General features: G+C 41.7%; 1 protein-coding gene across 1 annotated transcript in view; it reads left to right on the forward strand.

Annotated features, from left to right (window-relative positions):
• The window catches only part of PKHD1 (PKHD1 ciliary IPT domain containing fibrocystin/polyductin), a 415,790-nt gene that overhangs the window by 131,974 nt on the left and 264,402 nt on the right, over nucleotides 1–19,414 (forward strand). The window contains exon 36 of the mRNA XM_058554174.1: nucleotides 5,691–5,903. Coding sequence (XP_058410157.1) covers nucleotides 5,691–5,903 — 213 coding nt within the window. The remainder of the gene's footprint in view (nucleotides 1–5,690; nucleotides 5,904–19,414) is intronic.

Consider the following 19,414-nt stretch of genomic DNA (forward strand, 5'->3'; position numbering starts at 1 on the left):
AGTTCACTTTTTGGACATGCTAAGTTGAGAAACCTATGAGACATCAAGTAGAGATGTTGAGTAGGCAGTTGGATCTCCGAGTCTTGAGATGAGGGTAGAGGTTGGCCTTGGAGATGTAAATTTGGGAGTCTTCAGCAATTAGTATATGATGGTATTTAAAACCTTAAGACAAGATGGGACAACCAAGGCAGTGTTCATAGAAGGATAAGAAAAATGATCAAGGGACCGAGTCTTGAAACACTCCAGGTGTCAGTGGTTGGGACAATCAGGAGAAATCAGGTAGGTGAGGCCAAGAGGGGAGGTAGGAGGAAAACCAGGAGGGCACAGTGCTGGGTAAGTGATGGGAAAGAGTTTCAAAAAAGAGGGAGTGACCAAGTGTATCAAATGCTGCCGGCCACTCAGGAAAGGTGAGAACTGAGCTTCGAGGCTTGGATTCAGCAATGTGGTTTCCACTGGTGACCAGGACCAGTTTTGATGGACTTGTCAAGCTAAAGCCCAGCAGGGGAGGGTTGAAGAGAGTGGAGGGAGAGAGTTGAAGATAGGAGGTAGAGCTAGTTCTTTTGAAGAGTCTTGTTGTATGATAAAATATTTATACTCTAAATTTTTTTCTGTAAGGGGAAAATAGTTAGAACTGTGTATTTGTTTTTCTTAGAACACATACACACACACACAAGAAATCGTTTTGTGGTTATTACAGAGGATGTCTAATTGTAGGGTTAGCCAAAAGCAGGTTTTGATGTACTTTGCAAACATTAGCTAGCTGCTAAAAGTCTCCTTTACTTCCCTTTAAAAGAAATAAAGGAGATGTTTAATGGAAAGAGGTGATTACATGTAAAAAATTGTGTTCATTTATTTATTTTAGAGGGGAAGTAACAATAATGATGGTTGATTGATTTTTATAAAATTACCCAAGGTCACTTGTGGGGCATACTCAGCTTTCATGAACAATCATAACAAGCAATTTAAGGGTCACAGCCAAAGGCTGATTTCAGCCCTGCTCTTTATTTCGGCTTTCAGAAATGGGGTCAAACTCCGTAAAGTGGAGAAATAAAGTCCTCCCACTGGCCTCCCATACTCAAGTAACTATTCTTTAAAGCAGCCCACTGTATATTTGTTTTAAGCTAATAAAGTGTGAGGATAAATCACTTGGGGACTTGGCACAGAGCTAGATTAAATATAAATTTTACATTCTTTCACACCAAGAAGGCTTCACTTTGGTTATCACTTATAATATTTCAACCAAAAATAGCCGAATTCCTCATCAAACTCTCTTCTTAATTTACCTAGATTTCTTTATATTTGCCACTGATCAAGTGAGGAGGGAAGGCTTTTTGGCGGGGAATAAAGATTATTATATTAATTAATCAGTCCTGTTGATAGTACTGTTGCCAACACAAATCATTCATTTTCTTTGGGCTGATCTTTTCTCCCTTCATTAGCGTCATTATTAGTTCCCATCAGTAAATGACGTTTTAAAATTTCTACCAATTTGTTTCAGTGTATTTAATATTTTGCTTGATGATACGAGGGACAAAGTCCAGGTTTATAAATTTATCCAGTAATCCCTGTAATCTGTCTCAACTCCTTTCCGGAATGAGGCATGGTATATCTACATTAACAAAATTAAAGTAAATCATATATAAACAAGCCATAGGCAAACTTACTTAGGTTAATACATGTTTTTCCTTAAATGTAACAATGATAACAACCCTAATTAATGAAAAAGCTACCTGGGAGGGTTTTCAGAAGTAGATAGACAGTGAGCTTTTCTGCCAGGTGGTCCTGGGTTCTAATGCTCACTCTGCCTATTCCGGGCTGACACAGCCTCTCTCAGCCCACTCTCTGCTCTGCGAAAGACAGAGAGTGATATCAACCTCATAGGCTTGTTTTGAAGGTCATTTCAGACAACATATCTAACAATTTTGGCATATGGTAGGTGCATAATAAATGTTAGCTTCCAGGTTTCCCCCATAATCTTATTTGAATTCCTGACTGTATGTGTAATACCTTCCTCATGTGAAATTCAAAGTTCACTGCAGCATAGGCAGGTCAGGAAAACATGAGTTCCATGTCTCCATTCACTGTCAAATGCACACCTGACAGCATTCTTGAAGATGTAGATGTCAAATATTCTAGAGCTGGAAAGAGCCTCATGAGAACACATGATTCTACCCTCCACTGATGAGAAAACAGACAATCCCTAGGCACTGAGTAGGACAGATTTGAGAACTGAGTAATCTGAAGCCCAGCAATTGTATGGGACTTACTGAGGGTCATTCAGAGGCTGATATCAGAGTCAGGACAGGAACCTTGATTCCATGCCCTGTCTCCAACAGTTGTTCATCAAGGTCAGCTCAGATTTCCTGAGCTCCTCCTATTTATGATGGAGGAGTCCTGCCGTGCAAATCCATGGCCCATCAGTTGAAGATAATTAGTTGGGACATTAATGACATGTAGCTGTGAGTTAAAAAGTTTCAGTAAACATAAGATTGTGGCCTGTACCACAGGCCACAGTTCTTCCCTCTTGTTCACAGCAGGAGTCATGATTATTATTGCACTTCTAATGATTATTCTTGTCATTGTAATGACAATGGAAGGGAAAGTGACAGTTAAAATTGCCAATGGGTCCTTTGGAAGTCTGGTAGGCAGCGTCGTGCCACTCTAGCATCAAGCCTATAGATCACCAAAGGATAGTTTCATGCTTCTTGGAAAGTTTACCTTTGAGTATATGATCTATATGCCATATTTCAGAAGGGAAGTCAGGACACCGATGGTGAGCTGTTGGAAGGAAGTGGTCTAGTAGTGCTAAAGGGATGGAGCAGCTGTGGAAATTGATCAGTAATAGCAATAATGGGGGAAGAGAAGATGATGAGTGTGACGATAGCAGCAGACACCGTGGCAGTAAGTGTCTCATAGGTGTCAGACCTGAGACCAGGGATCTACAAGCATCATTTCAAGAAGTGTCGCCATAATTCTCTGAGGGAAGAACTCTTACCATGCACATCCATGTGGTGAACTGGTTACCCACGTGAAGTGTGTTCTAAACCGTGGCTGAAAGGAAAGGGCAGTTTAAGGAGTTGAGTCCAAGTAAACATCTTATGACTCTTACTGATGGTGTGTGGCTCGAGCTTTAGGATTGAAGACTAGAAGCTTGATGAAGGGAGCTGAGGAAAGCTGAAGAGTAATGTGAGAACAGAAGGTCAGGGAAGAAGTGCCCTCCACATTTGACTATTGGGTCAAATCTTTATTGATCACTATCTCTGCACTGAGATGGAGGTAAACAAAAATGACTAAAGGCATCTTAGCTTTTTTCTTGTCTCCTTCTCATTCTTCCAGTACATATTTAAGTACTTCCAGTTGAGATTTCTAGAAAACAACAACAATCTAACTCAATAATTTGGCTTTAGGACAACATTGGATTTAGGACTAAATTTAGCAGATGAAGAGTCTTTGCTCTTCACTGCCCCTCACCAAGACCCTCCTTATTACAATAGAATCTGCTTTTGGAGCCATTTCTGACACCTTGCCCTCTCCACCTCCTTGCCTACCTTTAGCTCATTGAGACAACGTATGGACTTAGAGATTAAACGTAACAACATCCTTTCTGAGAAAATGGGAGTACGTGTATGTGTGTGTTTGTCCATTAGGTAATTCAGACTCTTAAATCAGATTCTCTAAAAAGATATAACCATTTGTTTCTTTGCTCAACAATTACATATTGAGTGCCAACAGCCTATCAGTCACTGTTCTAGACACTGGGAATATAGAAGTGAACACAGCAGGTAAGTGCCCTCACGAAGCATGCATTCTAGTGGGGGGAGGGCAGACAGTAAACATGTAAATATATAATATGTCTGATGTTAAGTGTTATGAAGAAAAATATGTTTGGGAAGGGGTTTGGGGATGCTATTTTGTATAGACTAGATGGGGCAGGCCTCAGGGAGAAGTTAACATCTGAATAGGAACAGGAGGCAGAACGCCACGTGGATGTCTGACAGGCGAACATCGCAGGTAAAGGAAGAACAGATGCACAAGCGTTAGTTTGAGGACTAACAAGCAGGCCAACGTGTTTGGAGAAAATGAGTGAAGAAGTGAGTTTTAGAAGATGATGTTGGGGGGTTACTGGAGATGGGGTGGCAAATCATGGGGGGCCTTCGTAGCCCAATGTAAGACCTTTGGCTTTTATCTTGGTTGAGATTAGAAGCTCCTGTAGGGTTTGGAAAAGAAGACCCCTGCTGTTTCCAGTATAAAGCACAACTCTGACCACTTTATTACAAGGTAGAAGAGTCTAGTCCGGTGCTTCTGCAAACCACGTACAGGAGGGCGATAGATTTAATAGCTCATTTAAGTTAAAGTATTTATATGGGATGCTTTAATTATTTTGGCATAATTGGGAAAATGCTGCATGAAATGCAAATATTCTAAATCCTTATAAAGAAAAATGTTATAAAGATGAAAGTTTGTTTTAATATCTTAAGTATTTATTCTCACAATATAAAATAATTTTATTATAAAATAATATACCTATGTTACAGAAAATTTGGATATTAGAGCAAAACAGTAACCATATCTGTTAAGGTTATTTGATTGCAAATAACAGAAACCAACTTTCTTTTAAAAAGGAAATTTATTGGGGATGTATTGAGTATCTTACATAATTGGTGGAAAGTCTGGCAAGTCAGGTGTAGAAGTGATAGCAATCAGGGCATTTTGAAGGAGATTGGTAGGCGAGGGGTCTCAGAAATGTGAACTCTTCTCAGGCTCATTAAGTTACCGCCACTGGAATTACTGAGATCTGAACATCTCCAGTCTTCTCTTTGCTCCAGATTTCCATTTGAAGCCTGGGTACATGACTTAGGCTATGGTAGGCCAGGACACCATGATTGACAGTCCCACTCTATTCAACGGAGCAGAGCAGTTCCTTAAGGAAATTAGAGTCTATTATCAGAAGAAAAGTACAATGGATGTTAGTCAGCTAAAGTGCTACAAATGTCATGATGGTGGCCCTAATTACACTTCCTTTTATCCTAATCCTTATAATTTGGGGACATTTTATTCTATTCTTATTTCCTGTTGACTTGTTTCCCAGATTTTTTTTTTAACTTGATTTTATATGCTGCTTTTATCTGCTGCTAAATGGTAAAAATGACTAGCTTCTCATTCCTTGTTTAAGCAGTCCTAAATTGCTGGATATTTAGGTTACTGTCATTAAAAATATTATAGGGGCTGGCCCCGTAGAGTAGCGGTTAAGTGCGCACTCACGCCCGGGTTCGGATCCCCGGCACGCACCGACTCACCACTTGTCAGGCCATGCTGTGGTACCATCCCATATAAAGTGGAGGAAGATGGGCGCAGATGTGAGCCCAGCACCAGTCTTCCTCAGCAAAAAGAGGAGGATTAGCATGGATGTTAGCTCAGGGCTGATCTTCCTCAAAAAAAAAAAAAGTATGTATTATAAATACAGCTGTAGTGAATAGTGTTAGCTAACCTAAGCTGGCTTTGTAATGTAGTGCTTCTACTCCTGGGTGTCTGAGCCACTCTATTGTGCTTCTAGAAGAAAGGGCAAGATAAAATGAGTCTAATTCCAGAAGAAGTAGATAAATGAAGAGGATTTCTTTAGACATTGTAACTGTCAAAAGGAGGTGAGCCTTACCCTCTCAGGGACTGATCATCTTCTCTTTGGCCATTAGGAGGCAAGCTGATTTTCATGGATCCGGGACCTGTCCAGCTCAGGGCACACTCCATCCTTGTTTCTGATGGTGGAGAGCTCCGGATTGGATCCAAGGACAAGCCCTTCCAAGGCAAAGCTGAGATCAAACTCTATGGCAGTTCCCACTCTACCCCCTTCTTTCCTTACGGTGTCAAGTTCCTGGCTGTGAGGAATGGAACTCTTTCCCTGCATGGTGAGTGAGGCCATTGACCAGAGAAGATGAGAGAGAGCTGTGTCTAGCCAATGCCCAATGGGCAGTGGGGAAAATGATAAAACTACCTAAAACTCTTTGGCTGTTAGTTGCTGAGGCAACCAAGTTTATTAGAGCATGGGCACTATTTCCTTAAATAAGAAATATTAATTGTTATGATTCCTGTGGGAGAGTACATTATAGTTCCCAATTATTTGCTCCCCTTCCTATAAGGATTATATACTTCCACTCATGCCAGGTGACTTTCAGGTCCTCCTTGGGGGTGGACCACACTTCCCTGCCCCACTGAGAGTGGGCCTAGCCAAGGACTTGCTTTGGTCAATGGAGTGTGAGCAGAAATGATGTACTGCATGGCCGAGTAGAAGTTTTAAGAACCGTTACGATGTTTTGGCCATTTTGCTCTTTTCCCTCTGCTTGAGAATAACCTGTCCCAGATAGGGGCAGCTCCTTCGGCTTGGGAACCTGAATGACAACAGGGGCGGAGCTGCAGCCTACCTACTGCTCTCACGCATGTGAGTGAGGAATAAATCTTTGTTGTTATAAGCCACTGAGATTTGCGTTTGTAACTGTAGCATAATGTAGTGAAAACTGACTGATACAATTACTGAGCATATACTAAGGGCTGTATACACTGATGGCATCACAAACCAATAGAGACCACTCCATTTGGTTGTTATTGTGGTTGTGTTCTCCTCCTGTGAACAGGGTTCAGTTAGAGTTCTACTTAGAGTCCTGTTACAGATGGGTTGGTTGTTTATGGATTTCTGGGAAAAAACAACAATTATGCTACAGACTGTTTCTGCTCCAATTTTATTTGCCTTTTGATCACCTAATCCCACTTTGCAAAATGGACATTTTTATTTTCCTTGAGATTCAGGAAATTTCTGTGTCCCAGGATAATCCTTAACATCAACTGGAAAATGTAAGTATAAAATGATAAGTTTTAAGTATCTTTCAGTGGATACTTACATACTTTTGATTACATAGCATGAGCCAAAGGTAGATCAAAATGTGGGCTCCAGGTAGTGGCCCAATCTCCAGAAAACATGATGTTGCATTGGCATTTCTATATTGGCATAAGAAGATAAAACCCCACTGCCTAGCATAGAATAATTATTCTAGACTTGGGCATGTATCTATGCTGAGGAGTCTGACATTTTGCTCCATCAAGCCTCTATTATGAACTGTAGGCCTCAATCACTGTCTAATAAAAAGCACTCTTTGCCTCTTTTGGCTTACTATGAGAGGAAGTGGGATCTTTTTGTCAAGTATTTCTTGTGTTGACTAGGGCCCAGCCACAGTGCTAGACACTGGGGATAAATTTTATAAGGTTTAAAAAACCCATAACTATCTGGACAAAAATTCAAAATGCCTGTAATATTCTTATGTTCTACTTCTATGGAGGACTTTTTTCTCTATCTTCATCAGCAAGCACTTAGATTGATCTTGTAGCCCAGGATCCATGAGAGTTTTCTATCCGTTCACACATCAGCCATGATCTTTAAATGTTTGCTCTAGTCCAACAGCCGCTTAGGCCACCAACCCAATGTGTTGCTGTTTACCACCAAAAAAACATAGCCGGAGAACAAGATGACACAGATCAATCTGAAGGATCCTGAAGCTTAACAGGATCCTCTGGTTTGATAGCCAGTGTCCTATACAATGCAGATGGCACAACTCCTGCTAGAAATGGAAATTCAAGTGAGGAAGAGGGAAAACTCTCCTAATTCTTTTACTTTACTTCTTTCACTCCAGCTCCTTCTCATTCTCAGGTTCTATTATGAAGGATCAGCAAAAGAGTTCATAAATATACCTTGATGTGCCTGCACTTTAAATGTACCCTGTGCTACTAAGCCTTTGTGTTTAAACAGATGTCAAGTTAAGAAAATCTCTAGCGCCATTGCTTACAGTCACTATGGGGCAATTAAAGCAAAGTAGATGCTTCTGATATGTTTTGAGAATTCTGAAAGTTAAAAAAAAAAATGTTGCTGCTTTAGCCCTGTGATGTTACTGGATATTGAGAGTGCAGACATCTCCTCTCCCTCTGCTCCCTCCTCTACTTCTCCTTCTCCTTCTCCCTTGTCTTCCTCTTCCTCCTCTCCTTTCTTGTATTCCCAGGGATAGGTTGTCATCAAAAACTGCTTTACCCATTTCCCCAAAGCCCTGCCGGTACAGGAGCGACCAGGATCTCTCGTGAACCACGGAGCTTCCACAAGGAACGCAGGCAAAATCAAGCGATTTTCCTCTCTGATGGGGTGCTGCCGCATCTTGTTCATTTGAAAGAAATACTATGTAGAAAAGAGCTTAGCCACCAGGTGGGCGAGATTCCTTTCTGCATCTCTGTCACAGAACCCCAGTCACACACAGCCTGCAGCTCGTCAATCCACTCCCTTCGCCTCACTCCCTCACCACCTGAGGTCTCAAACAGATTGCCCCTCAGGCACGGTGGTATAGCGTGGTTAAAATCGTTACGTAATTTCACTGGCCTTTTTCCAGGGCCAGAGGTGGGTCTGGTGACACTGGGGCTTTAGGGAGAAACTAATTTTCTTTTGCTGTCAAATATGCAAAACAGTGAGCAACTTGATTCACTGCTTTGCACCCAGAAAGTCCCTAATGACCCAGCATTCACTCAGCCTCCAGGATGATGTAGTGAGGAGATTCACCAACTTTAGGGCACAGAAGAATCTTCTGGGGGAGATTTTTAAAATGCAAATTTCTGGGCCTCTCCCGCAGCGTCTGAACTGGTGAGCCTGAGGTGGGCCCAGGAATGTGCATTTCAATGGGACCCTCGGGCGATTTGATTCAGGTGGCCCACTGACGACGCTTGGAGAAACGCTGTTTTTAGTGGTCAATAGTTTTGGAATCACAGATCATCTAGTTCTTCTGTTTATCAGCTATGGCTTTGAGCAAAACCCTGGAAAACACAGTCTCCACCTCATAGATTTATGTTTGTGAACAGCTCCAGAATATCTGGTACAGGGTAGCACTCAAGCAGTGTTGGCTATGGCTATTTTGGTTGTACTCTTCCCCACTCCCCACCACCCCATCCCACCCCACCCCACCCCCTGCCCACCAAGGCGCTGAGTACCCAGTGCCAATGATCTCATATTTTCTTTTAGGGTGAGAAGGGAGGGGATGCTATTTCAAAATTTGGCATGGGGCCAGCTCTGCCTAGAGATTTTTCTCCTTATTAATTTTGTTTACCTCTTTTTGTCAGAGTGCGAGAGAGATCTTAGCTTTGGATATTATGAGCTGATGATGACATTCCCAGACATCTTCTGCTCAGTTCCCACCACCTGGCAAACACCTTTTGATTTTAATCTCTCTTGGTGCAGCTGTTTCCCAGCAGTGGCTAACCGCCATTCTCAGGTGTGGTTACAATAAAGGTTCTTGGAAACCATTTGCATGGGCCCCAGTTACAATAAAGTTTCTTGGAAACCATTTGCATGGGCCGCAGTTTAGCCAGAAGCAGAGCACTGCCCAGTATAGGAGACCTTTTGCAGGCATTTTATTCCTAACACCCAACAGTCAGAGGACTGACTGATGGATGCTCATTTAACTCCAGTGCGGGTCATAGAGAATCATGCAGATGGGTCTGCATGTCAGTAATATAGCTTTTCCCACCTTCTCCCTCCCACCTCATTCTTCATTTCTGCCCCTGGTAACCCTTCTGTTCGAGCTAATTTTTATCATAGATTAAAATCGCTAAGCAAACAGGCCTTGCTGTTCAGCTGTCACGGGGAAAGATGGAGTTGAAAGCATATTTCATGTTTTTCTTTTAATGTAGAAAAGCTCGCACACACTCATACACTCACACACACACCTGCATGAATGCACACACACATGCAGCACTGTCTTTCTCTTTCTCTGGGTGTGGAAGTGCATTGGGGCAAGGCATGTTCTGAATCTCTGGTGGAGATCAGATGGTTTAGTAAGTTCTGTCGGCTGCTCACTTTGATATGTTAATATGACTCAAGGGTCGCAGGACTGCTCCAGAGGGGCGGTCTGGGCTTTGGGTCGTTGTAATCAATAAGGAAATTTCACTCTTGCCTTTTGCTTTCGCTACTCCATCTGCCAATCCAGGTTCACCATCCCAAACCGAGTGCCAATCACATGTCACTGTTCTAGGGGGTCACTGTCAGCCTGGGCAAAGTGAATTTTTGACAATGTAATTATGGCCCTTGCTTCCACAGTGGGAGTCTGCACGGGATGGGGAGGCTTTTATTGATTGTTCAGCAGGGAAATTTATCAATGTCTCTCACTTCATTTCCAGTTCCTCCCTGAGAAATTTGGCTGACAGTTTCTTAGGAGGAAAAGCAGTCTTACAGCCTTGAATGGACTTCTGTCTTTGTCCTTTTCAAGAAATTACAAGATCCAGGCATTAAATATAAATGAAAGTTTCTGGGAAAAACAAGGGTGTGGGGGCACGATTGAGGAAAACACTAGAGCAATTGTTATAAACATAAGAATTTGGTAAGAATAAATAGGAAAAACGTAGTCTAAACAAGCGAATTTAGATATGGTTTGTTTCCCTTCTTAAAGTAGCAAGTATCTATATTTAAATTCTGTGCTTCTTTTTTTCCCTTTTTCTCCCCACAGCCCCAGTAGACAGTTGTATGTTATAGTTGCACATCCTGCTAGTTGCTGTATGTGGGACGCGGCCTCAGCATAACCCGACAAGTGGTGCGTCAGTGCGCGCCCGGGATCCAAACCCGGACTGCCAGTAGCGGAGCACGCCCACTTAACGGCTAAGCCACGGGGCCAGCCCCCATCTGTGCCTCTTTATAGGTACTGCTCATGGGCACTGTTATGTAGTTGCTGAAGGGTGTCAGGTTGTTGTGAAGCACGGTATCGTGTGTGTGGAGTAGACATGCGTGTAGGGTGTTCCTGGTGAGTGGTTTTCATACTGTGCTCCACAAAATCCCAGTGTTTCCTGGAGGAGCTTCAGAAGTTCCATAAACAGTGAAGTATTTGGGGGTCAGGCGATGAAGGTTTAAATTGCTCAAGTAATTGACTCATTGCTTTGATCTATATCCTATATTTGTGTTAAAGTAATATTTCATTAGAAGAAAGAGTTCCATTGCTAAAATCGTGATTAAAAACAACTCTATTAGCTCATCCTTTTAACTGTGGTGTGTGGATCCCTTTGAGGACTTCAAGGCCTCTTTTGTGATTTGTTATTTCCCCAAGACTGATCAAGCTCAAGGACATTTCCTATTGTCTGTTCTTCAATGTAGGATGAAGCTTTTCAGAGCCCATTTTCATCTTAGGACAGTTTCTCTATATCCAACAGTAAGTTTTCAGATCTCTGCTCTTTTGTCACCTGCTCAATCATTTCCAGTCTTATCTCCTCTACATCTGTAACATCTCCTCTTGCCCCTGCTCTGTACCGATTTCTTCTAGATCACAAGTCTTCCCTTACCTTCTGTCTCTCATTCCTTTGGGCTAGAGTATAAACCATAGCTGTGGCATGGCATTTTTATATGTAGCTTTACTACTCATAATTTGTATCGTTTTAAGGGATGGAAATCAAGTGCAAACAAACTTAGACAAAACAACGGATTTATGAGCTTATTATCAAACTGCAGGATGGGCAGGAAGGCAATTGGCTTTGGGCATGACTGCCTCTAGTCCCAATGCCTTCAGGACCCACTCTCAGTCTCTCACCTCTGGGTGTCTCTCTATGTGTTGGCTTTAGTCCTCCTATTCTTGAATGGCTTCTTCCATAGGGCCACTGCATTTCCTGGTTTCACATGGACTTTGTCTTCCACCACCAAAGAAAAGAGCTCTGTGTTCTATTGTTACCTCCAAAAATAACCAGGGAAGACCTCACAAAGACCAGCTTGAATTACCTACCAGGCTTAGGACATGGTGCCCAGGGGAGTAGGGCACTGTGATTGTCCCAGCTCAAGTTACTTCATCAACCATCAAGGCCAAGGAGAGAAGGCCATGTGAGAAGATGCCTTGACCAGGGGCCAGGCAGGTGGTGTGGCATGCATGTATATGTCTATATGTTTGTGTGAATGTATGTTTTGGGGAGCTGATCACTAAAAGAAAGGATGGTAGCCAGTCCCATGAAGGAGTGTTGATGGGCAGACAAAACCATAGGTGTCCTCTAAGCTAGTTAAACTAAAATCTTGGGCTTTCGACTTCTAGTTCAGTGTCTGAGATCTCAAGATGACTGAAACCATAGGCAGAAATATTCAAATATAGTACAATATTTACTGTTGTATTGACTCAATGTGTAGAGTTGAAATCACTTGTCATTTCAGCTGCATGTAGGCTGAATAAAACAGGTGTGTGAGATCGGCAAACAAAAATGCCCACTAAGTTCCTAGCACAGAGCTTAGAACCTAGAAGGATCCCATCAAATAGCAGAAGAGGTAAAAGAATATACAGTTGAAAACTTTTGCTCTGATGGGCCATCCCCTCCCTGTGTTACTCCAAATTTAAAAGCTTTATTTATCTCGTGGTCTTATGGAATCTAAGTTTCCAGTATATGCTATGGTTTTTCTTCCTCCTGTCCGGGGATCTTGGATTTCTTCAGTAGTGAAGAGGTTCTTTGCCTTCCTCTAGCACTTGTCTCTACAATATATTGCCTGGGATCTTGTGGGAACCTTGGTCTGGTGTGGGTGTAGTTGGGCCATAGGGCTATAGAATTGAAGAGGTACAGTGTTAGGGATGTCTGAGAGACTCAAACCTTCTAGACAGAAGTCTGACTCAGTACAGACTTATTGTTCTCTGAAAAATACTTGTTCTCTGAAAAAAATTGTTCTCTGAAAAAAATACAGATGCTTTCATCTGTATTTTGATGGATCTTTTTTTCCTGTCCTTTAACAACACCTTGGGCCCCATAGCTTTCCAGTCAATTTAGATAATAAAAAACCAGTCTTAGTTCACCCGGTTTAAAACTTGAGTCTCCCACTCATCTAAGGTTCCCTCTCTCCCCATCGAGGCTCCAGTCTGAGGCACTTGGAGTGGCAGGGGCATGCTGCTCCTTCCCTCTTCTTCCCATCCTTCTTATTTTACACTCTCTCGGGGTTGGGGCAGGTAGAGAGGTGAGGCAAGAAGGTTAACAAGCTTTCTACTGAACTGCGTAGTTGTTCCCTCTGCTGGGTGTTGCTGCCTCTCTAGATAATACTGGCTAACTGCTGATTCTCTCTCCAAAGATGCCTGCGTGAGATCATTGGAGCCCTGTAGGAGACGTTCCCACTGTTTCCCAGTGTGGAAGCCACACCTGGGTTTGCAATCCTGTTAGCTTCCACCTTGGGGCCATTTTGGGTGGAGTACCAGAAAGTTGACTCCAGCCAAGCTACCTACCCCAGAATCTACTTGATCTAGAGGAAGCTTACAAGTCTTTCCACACCAAAGATGTTCCACTCACCACTTCTTTCTCTGCTCTGCTGTCTCTCTCTAATTTTCCTTTCACCTGCTCAGATAGGCACGGGCAGCCAGCAAATATGCTACATATGTAAACATCCAACCTGAGAGAAAGAAACCAGTTTTCCCTTGTTGCAGGCCATTCTATGATTGGTACTTCTGAAGCTCTTTTTCTTTGAGTGGAGAGAAGGATCTTCAAACCTCCCTCTCCAGGAAGGAGAGGAAAAGGCCATGGCCAGTTCACTCAGGCCAATGATTCACCCCTATCCCCAAGAATTCTTTTGCATCTCCTCTCTTTGTTGCTCATATAGCCTAGGGTGGGGTCTGCCCAGGGATGACTCAGATGGCAGAGTTAGATTAGCCTCTTTTTAATAAGCCCAAGGAAATGTCTCCTCCCTAACTGTTCATAGCTCACTTACAAAGTGTGGTGCTTGTCACATCCTTGTCTCCTACTTGAGTCCTTTTGGTTGGTTTGGGGGAGCAGAAGTCCTGCTCAACCATTTGCTACATTTGTGAAAGGATGCTCCAAAGAGATGGTGGGTTGATGGGGAGAACAACTGTCGATTTTCTTGTTTTGTTTTGTTTGTGTGTGTGTGTTTTATTTTGATTTAGGGTTGGGAAGGAAGTAAGATCAAATTGAGGGGAGAAATGCAGGAAGAAGGATGAAGAAAATTTAAAACTTATTCATTGCTTTCTGTATTCTTAAATTCAAACAAGCTTCAATACAGCTTTGGGGTTCTGGTCTGCTGGTATGCTGTGACAGATCATAATTACACAGTCGAGTTAACACTAGTGAGCATGGTTCTAGTGTCCTTGGAACCCTCAGCATGGTGGGGTGGCCACTGACTGGACAACTGGTTCTCCCTTCAGGGCAGATGAGGATGGGCCCTTAACTATACATCTCTCAAAATATAACCAACACCACCAACAGAAAGGAAGGTGGAAATTTTCTCTGTTCTGTCAAATAATGCTTCAGAAAAGTCCAAAATACAATTCTAGGCACAGTGGCAGAAATGTATCTGGTAAAATCTTATTGATTTTTTTTTTTGTTTAGGAAGATTGGCCCTGAGCTAACATCTGCTGCCAATCTTCCACTTTTTTTCTCCCCAAAGCCCCAGTAGACAGGTGTATGTCATAGTTGTACTTCCTTCTAGTTGTTCTATGTGGGACGCTGCCTCTGCATGGCTTCAGGAGCGATGTGTAAGTCCACGCCCAGGATCCGAACCTGTGAACCCTGGCTGCCGAAGCATCGGGCATGAACGCAATCAATATGCCACTGGGCCAGCCCCCAAAATCTTGTTGATTTTTAAGTAAGATAACTTAGAATTTGAAATTGCTTGATCTGAACGAAAGTGTCCTTGGAACAATCTATAAGAAAAAGTTCCTTAAATTAAGAGTATAAACCACACTTTAAGGAACTTGTTTAAAGACGTTAAAGCAAACATGCTGTTTTTAAGGTCTTTAGGATTTTAGGTGTTTGCATGTAAATGTATACTGTTAATTAGAAATGAGTTCTAGCTATTCAATAATCCAAGTACAGCGGGAACCCCACTTAGAAACACATTGTAGGATACTTTAAGTTTCTATATATACCTGAAAGTGTTGGCATTAGTCAGGTCTTTTTTGGTGGCAAGTGACAGAAAACCCAATTCAAACAAAATAATAAGGGCATTTATTGCCTCATATAACTGAAAAAAGTTGAGGCACAGCTGAGTCCAGGTGCTCCAATGAAGGTGTTAGGACTTTGTTTCTCTGCAACTCTTGGTTCTGCTTTCCCCTGAGGTGGCTTCATTTTCAATCAAGCTCTCCCATCATGGAGGCAGAAATGGGTTCCTATGACTCCAGGTGAAAGAGTGACTCTTTTCCAATGGCTATTTGACCCCTGAGCAAATTCCAGCATTCCCCCCATCAACATTTTGCATCCCTTCTTCTGTTTTTCCCCCTTAGCTTTTAACACTACTAGTATATTATATACAGTTTATTTATTATATTTATTGTGCTTATTCTAGTGTCTTCCCCAGTAGAATGTATACATCATGAGGACAAGAATTTTCCTGTTTTGTTTTTTTTTTTTTCATTTACAGCATTCCCATTGCCTACAACAGTGCCTGGACTTGAAGGTAGGCTTTCAAGAAATATATATATATATATATATTTTTTTTTTTCGTGAGGAGATCAGCCCTGTGCTAACATCCGCCAATCCTCCTCTTTTTTTTTGCTGAGGAAGACGGCCCTGGGCTAACATCTGTGCCCATCTTCCTCCACTTTATATGGGACGCCGCCACAGCATGGCTTGCCAAGCAGTGCGTCGGTGCGCGCCCAGGATCCGAACCAGCGAACCCAGGGCCGCCGCAGTGGAGCGCGCGCACTTAACCGCTTGCGCCACCGGGCCGGCCCCTCAAGAAATATATTTTGTGTGCATAACTGAACGAAAACCTTGAGCAAAAGCCTCAGGATTAACTTTGGCCCTGTTTGAGTCATAAGCCTGTCACTGAACCTGTTGCTATGACTAGGGAAGTGGCATTCTGATTGGCCAGGATGGAGCATGGGTATGGACAACAACCCAACTGCATGGTCTGAGATTCAGGGAGGATGGTTTCTTAAAATTAGACATGTGTTTTCTATCAGAATAAGAGAAAGGACAGGTAAAAGCAGTAGCTCATCTACTTTTTAAAATATTTGACAATCTAACATTTTTGATACTTTTACTAATTTGGAATTGAAAATTAATAAGACTTTACTGGATAGCCTATACTAATATATTTCAAACTTATTTAGTTTAAAAATAGGTTTGAAAAAAAAAGCCCATTCACTTCGCTAAGCAAAATCAAAGCCACAACTGATAGAAACACAATTAACAGAAAATTTAGAATTAAAAAGTACATAATACCATTGTGATATTTTCTAGATTTGATTATGTCTAGAAAGTGTTATTAAAAGAATGAGGTTGATTTTAAAATAGTTTTTAGTTGAGGGATCTAGAACCACATGAATCTTGATCTGGACTGGTCACTCTTGTGTAAATATGTACATAATGGGCAATGGCCGGCAAAGGCATCAATATCGAGTATTAGGATTCGGCCCAAGTCAAAAAGAGACTCTCTAGTGAGCAATGATGTATCATTGACTAATTCTTCTTGACTAAGGTATGAAGGGGATGGACAACCAGCCTGCTTTCCTTCCTTATCCATAACCACACAAGACCTTGAGGATTTTGCCACTTGACAGAAGGTAAGTCCAGAATAGCCAGTCAGTGCAAGAAGAGAAGACAGCAAACTTGTCCCAATGCTCAGGATAGAACTGGTCTGGCTCACCTACTTGAGGCTTTCTAGATTAAGGGACAGATTCCAGGGAGCTGCCTCCTGGATCCTTTTCCCTATCCTTGTGAGGGGGGAGAGAGTAAAAGTAGAGATCTCCCTTTGTTTGGCCTAGTGAATTTTCCATTCCCTGGGACTGTGCCAAGTATATCCTAGAAATGACCAATTGATAGCAACACACTTCCTCTTTGTGGGATCAAGGGGAGAGGCAGGGGAAGAAAGCTGTGGGTATCTCTTAGCTAATAAGAAGATTTCTTGCCTATAAAAAGCAGAGTCATTGGCATGTTATAAATATTAGTACTATAGTAGAATATTTAGATCACACAAAATGATAGATTGCGGAGGCATTTCTCAAATTAGAACAGTAGATTTTTTTAAACTGTGAACTACTTCCTTCCAAAATCCCAACTGTTGATAGAATGAAGTAGTGAAAATACTACCTGAGACCTTAAATTTTTTATCTAAGCCCTTAAAGTTCCAAAGTTTTTTCTGTGTTTTCTTTTGACAGTGTTGTTCAATTTAGATATGTATATATGTATCATATTGGTTCTATTTATCTGGAGAACTCCAACTAATATGTTGACTTATCTATTCACTAATTTACTTATTTATATATATATATCTATACATAATTTACTTTATGTATTTATATATACATATAATAAAGAGACTTATTATAAGGAATTGGCTCATGTGATCATGGAGGCTGAGATGTCCCCAGATCTGCAGTTGGCAAGCTGGAGACCCAGGAGAGCTGATGTGTAGGTCCAGTCTGATTCCAAAGACCTGAGAACTAGGAGAGCCTATGGTAGAAGTTGCAGTTCAAAAGCTAGCATCCTTGAAACCCAAGAAGAGCCAATGTTTCAGTCCAAATCTGAAGGCTGGAAAAGACCAATGTCTCAGTTCAGCAGTCAGGGAGTAGTTTCCTCTTACTCAGCCGTTTTGGACTATTTGGGTCTTCAACGGATTGGATGAGGCCCACTCACATTAGGGAAGGCAATCTGCTTTACTCCATCTATGGATTCAAATGTTAATCTCACCCAGAAACACCTTCACAGACACACTCAGAATAATGTTTGGCTAATTTTCTGGGTACCCCATAGCCCAGTCAAGTTGACACATACAATTAACCACCACAGTCACTAAAGTGGATCCCATTTTCTATAACTGACTCTGTATCCTGTCTTGAACACCTAATCCAGAAAGATAGCAAGCCTCTTGTCTAGACACAAAGCTTCCCAAGGGGGAATAACTAGCTCCAAGATCTGTCTCTTCCTTTTAAGATTTCTATAGTTTACTTTCTCCTGGATATGAGGATCTTTGCTGACATTCTACATCTTCCCCAGGTGATCTTGACCTTGCTCAGTCATAGAGCACTCATTCACTCATCTTCCTCTGGATGAGCCTTAGGAGCTTGGGCTCTGGAAGTAGGCTGCTTGGATCCAGATACCATGTCTACTACTAATTAGCTGGTGGACTTGGAAAAAGTCAACTCCTCAGTGTTCGGTTTCCATATCTATAAATTTGTGCTTAGTGATTGAATTGCATTTAGCACAAGGACAGGCATTGAGCAACTACTCAGTAAATGTTAGTTTTTGTCGTTGCTGTTATATGCCTACAGTTTTGATTTGATGAAGCTGCTTCATTATTATTCTAAGAAGCCTGGGATGGTATTTATTGTTGTCCAGTAAGTCATCATCCAGAAACCTGGTTGTCATTCTTGACATCTCCTTCTCTATCGTTCCCATATTGTGTCCATCACCATGTCTTGATTTTAATTCTTGGTTCACTCATGAGCCCATTTATTTCTCTCCACCTCTATTACGATCACCTTAGTTCACGGTGCCATCAACCTGTGGCTGGACTATTGTTTAAGCTTTCTAATTCATCTTTTAGTTTCCACTTTTGTCCCTCTCCAGTTCATTCTTTACCCTGGAGCCAAGGTGATCTTTAAAAACACAGATCTGTTCATATCATGCCACTGCTCAAAGCTCTTCAGTGGCTTCTCACTGTTCCCAGGAGAAAGTTTAAAATTTCTAACACAATTATAATGCCCTATCTAATGGAGGTCCCTGCCTACACCTCCTGCCTTGTTTTCTAAACCTCTCCCACCCACCCCCACCACAGTGCTCCAGTCTTAGTAAACTTTTAGTTTATTAAATGGTTAATATAGTCTAGATTTTACATTTTTGAGTACCAAAAGAAATTCAACTTTGTTAAGTAAATGGAATGCTACACAGGCAGGAGTTTGTGATTTTTCCTTCAAAGAGAATTCTTCCATATGTATCATCAAAGAAATACTATTAATAGTATATCTTTCAGCCTGGTTGTAGAGAAAGAGTATCATTGAATTGGGTATTATATTCAGTATTTGTTAAAATTGGATTTTACCTAGATCCTGGCACTTTATAATTTCAAAGCTGCTTCCCATTCTTTCCTCTCATTTAACTCTCACAACTCTGTGACGTAGGAAAGACTGGGATTACTACTTTCATCTTACAGATGATGAAAATGGGGCCCAGAAGGGGAAGTAACTAATATTCCTTCCATCCTCTTCATTGACTTAAGTTGCACATGGGCTTGCTTCTATTTTGCATACACATAGCTGGTGCTTACCTGTGGCAGAAAGACAAACAGAAGATGCTCCTTACAGGTTTCTGGAACAGTCTTCTCAATTTTAAATTTTTCAGGTTATTTTGGGATCCCAAGTGGAGCTTTGTTCCTTACGACTTCTTTGTAACATCCTTGATAGGGCACAAAGAACTTGCTTCTTACCCGGTTTGTTACTCACCTTTC

This window comes from Diceros bicornis, chromosome 14 (assembly GCF_020826845.1).
Source record: "Diceros bicornis minor isolate mBicDic1 chromosome 14, mDicBic1.mat.cur, whole genome shotgun sequence".
NCBI classification, from domain to species: domain Eukaryota; kingdom Metazoa; phylum Chordata; class Mammalia; order Perissodactyla; family Rhinocerotidae; genus Diceros; species Diceros bicornis.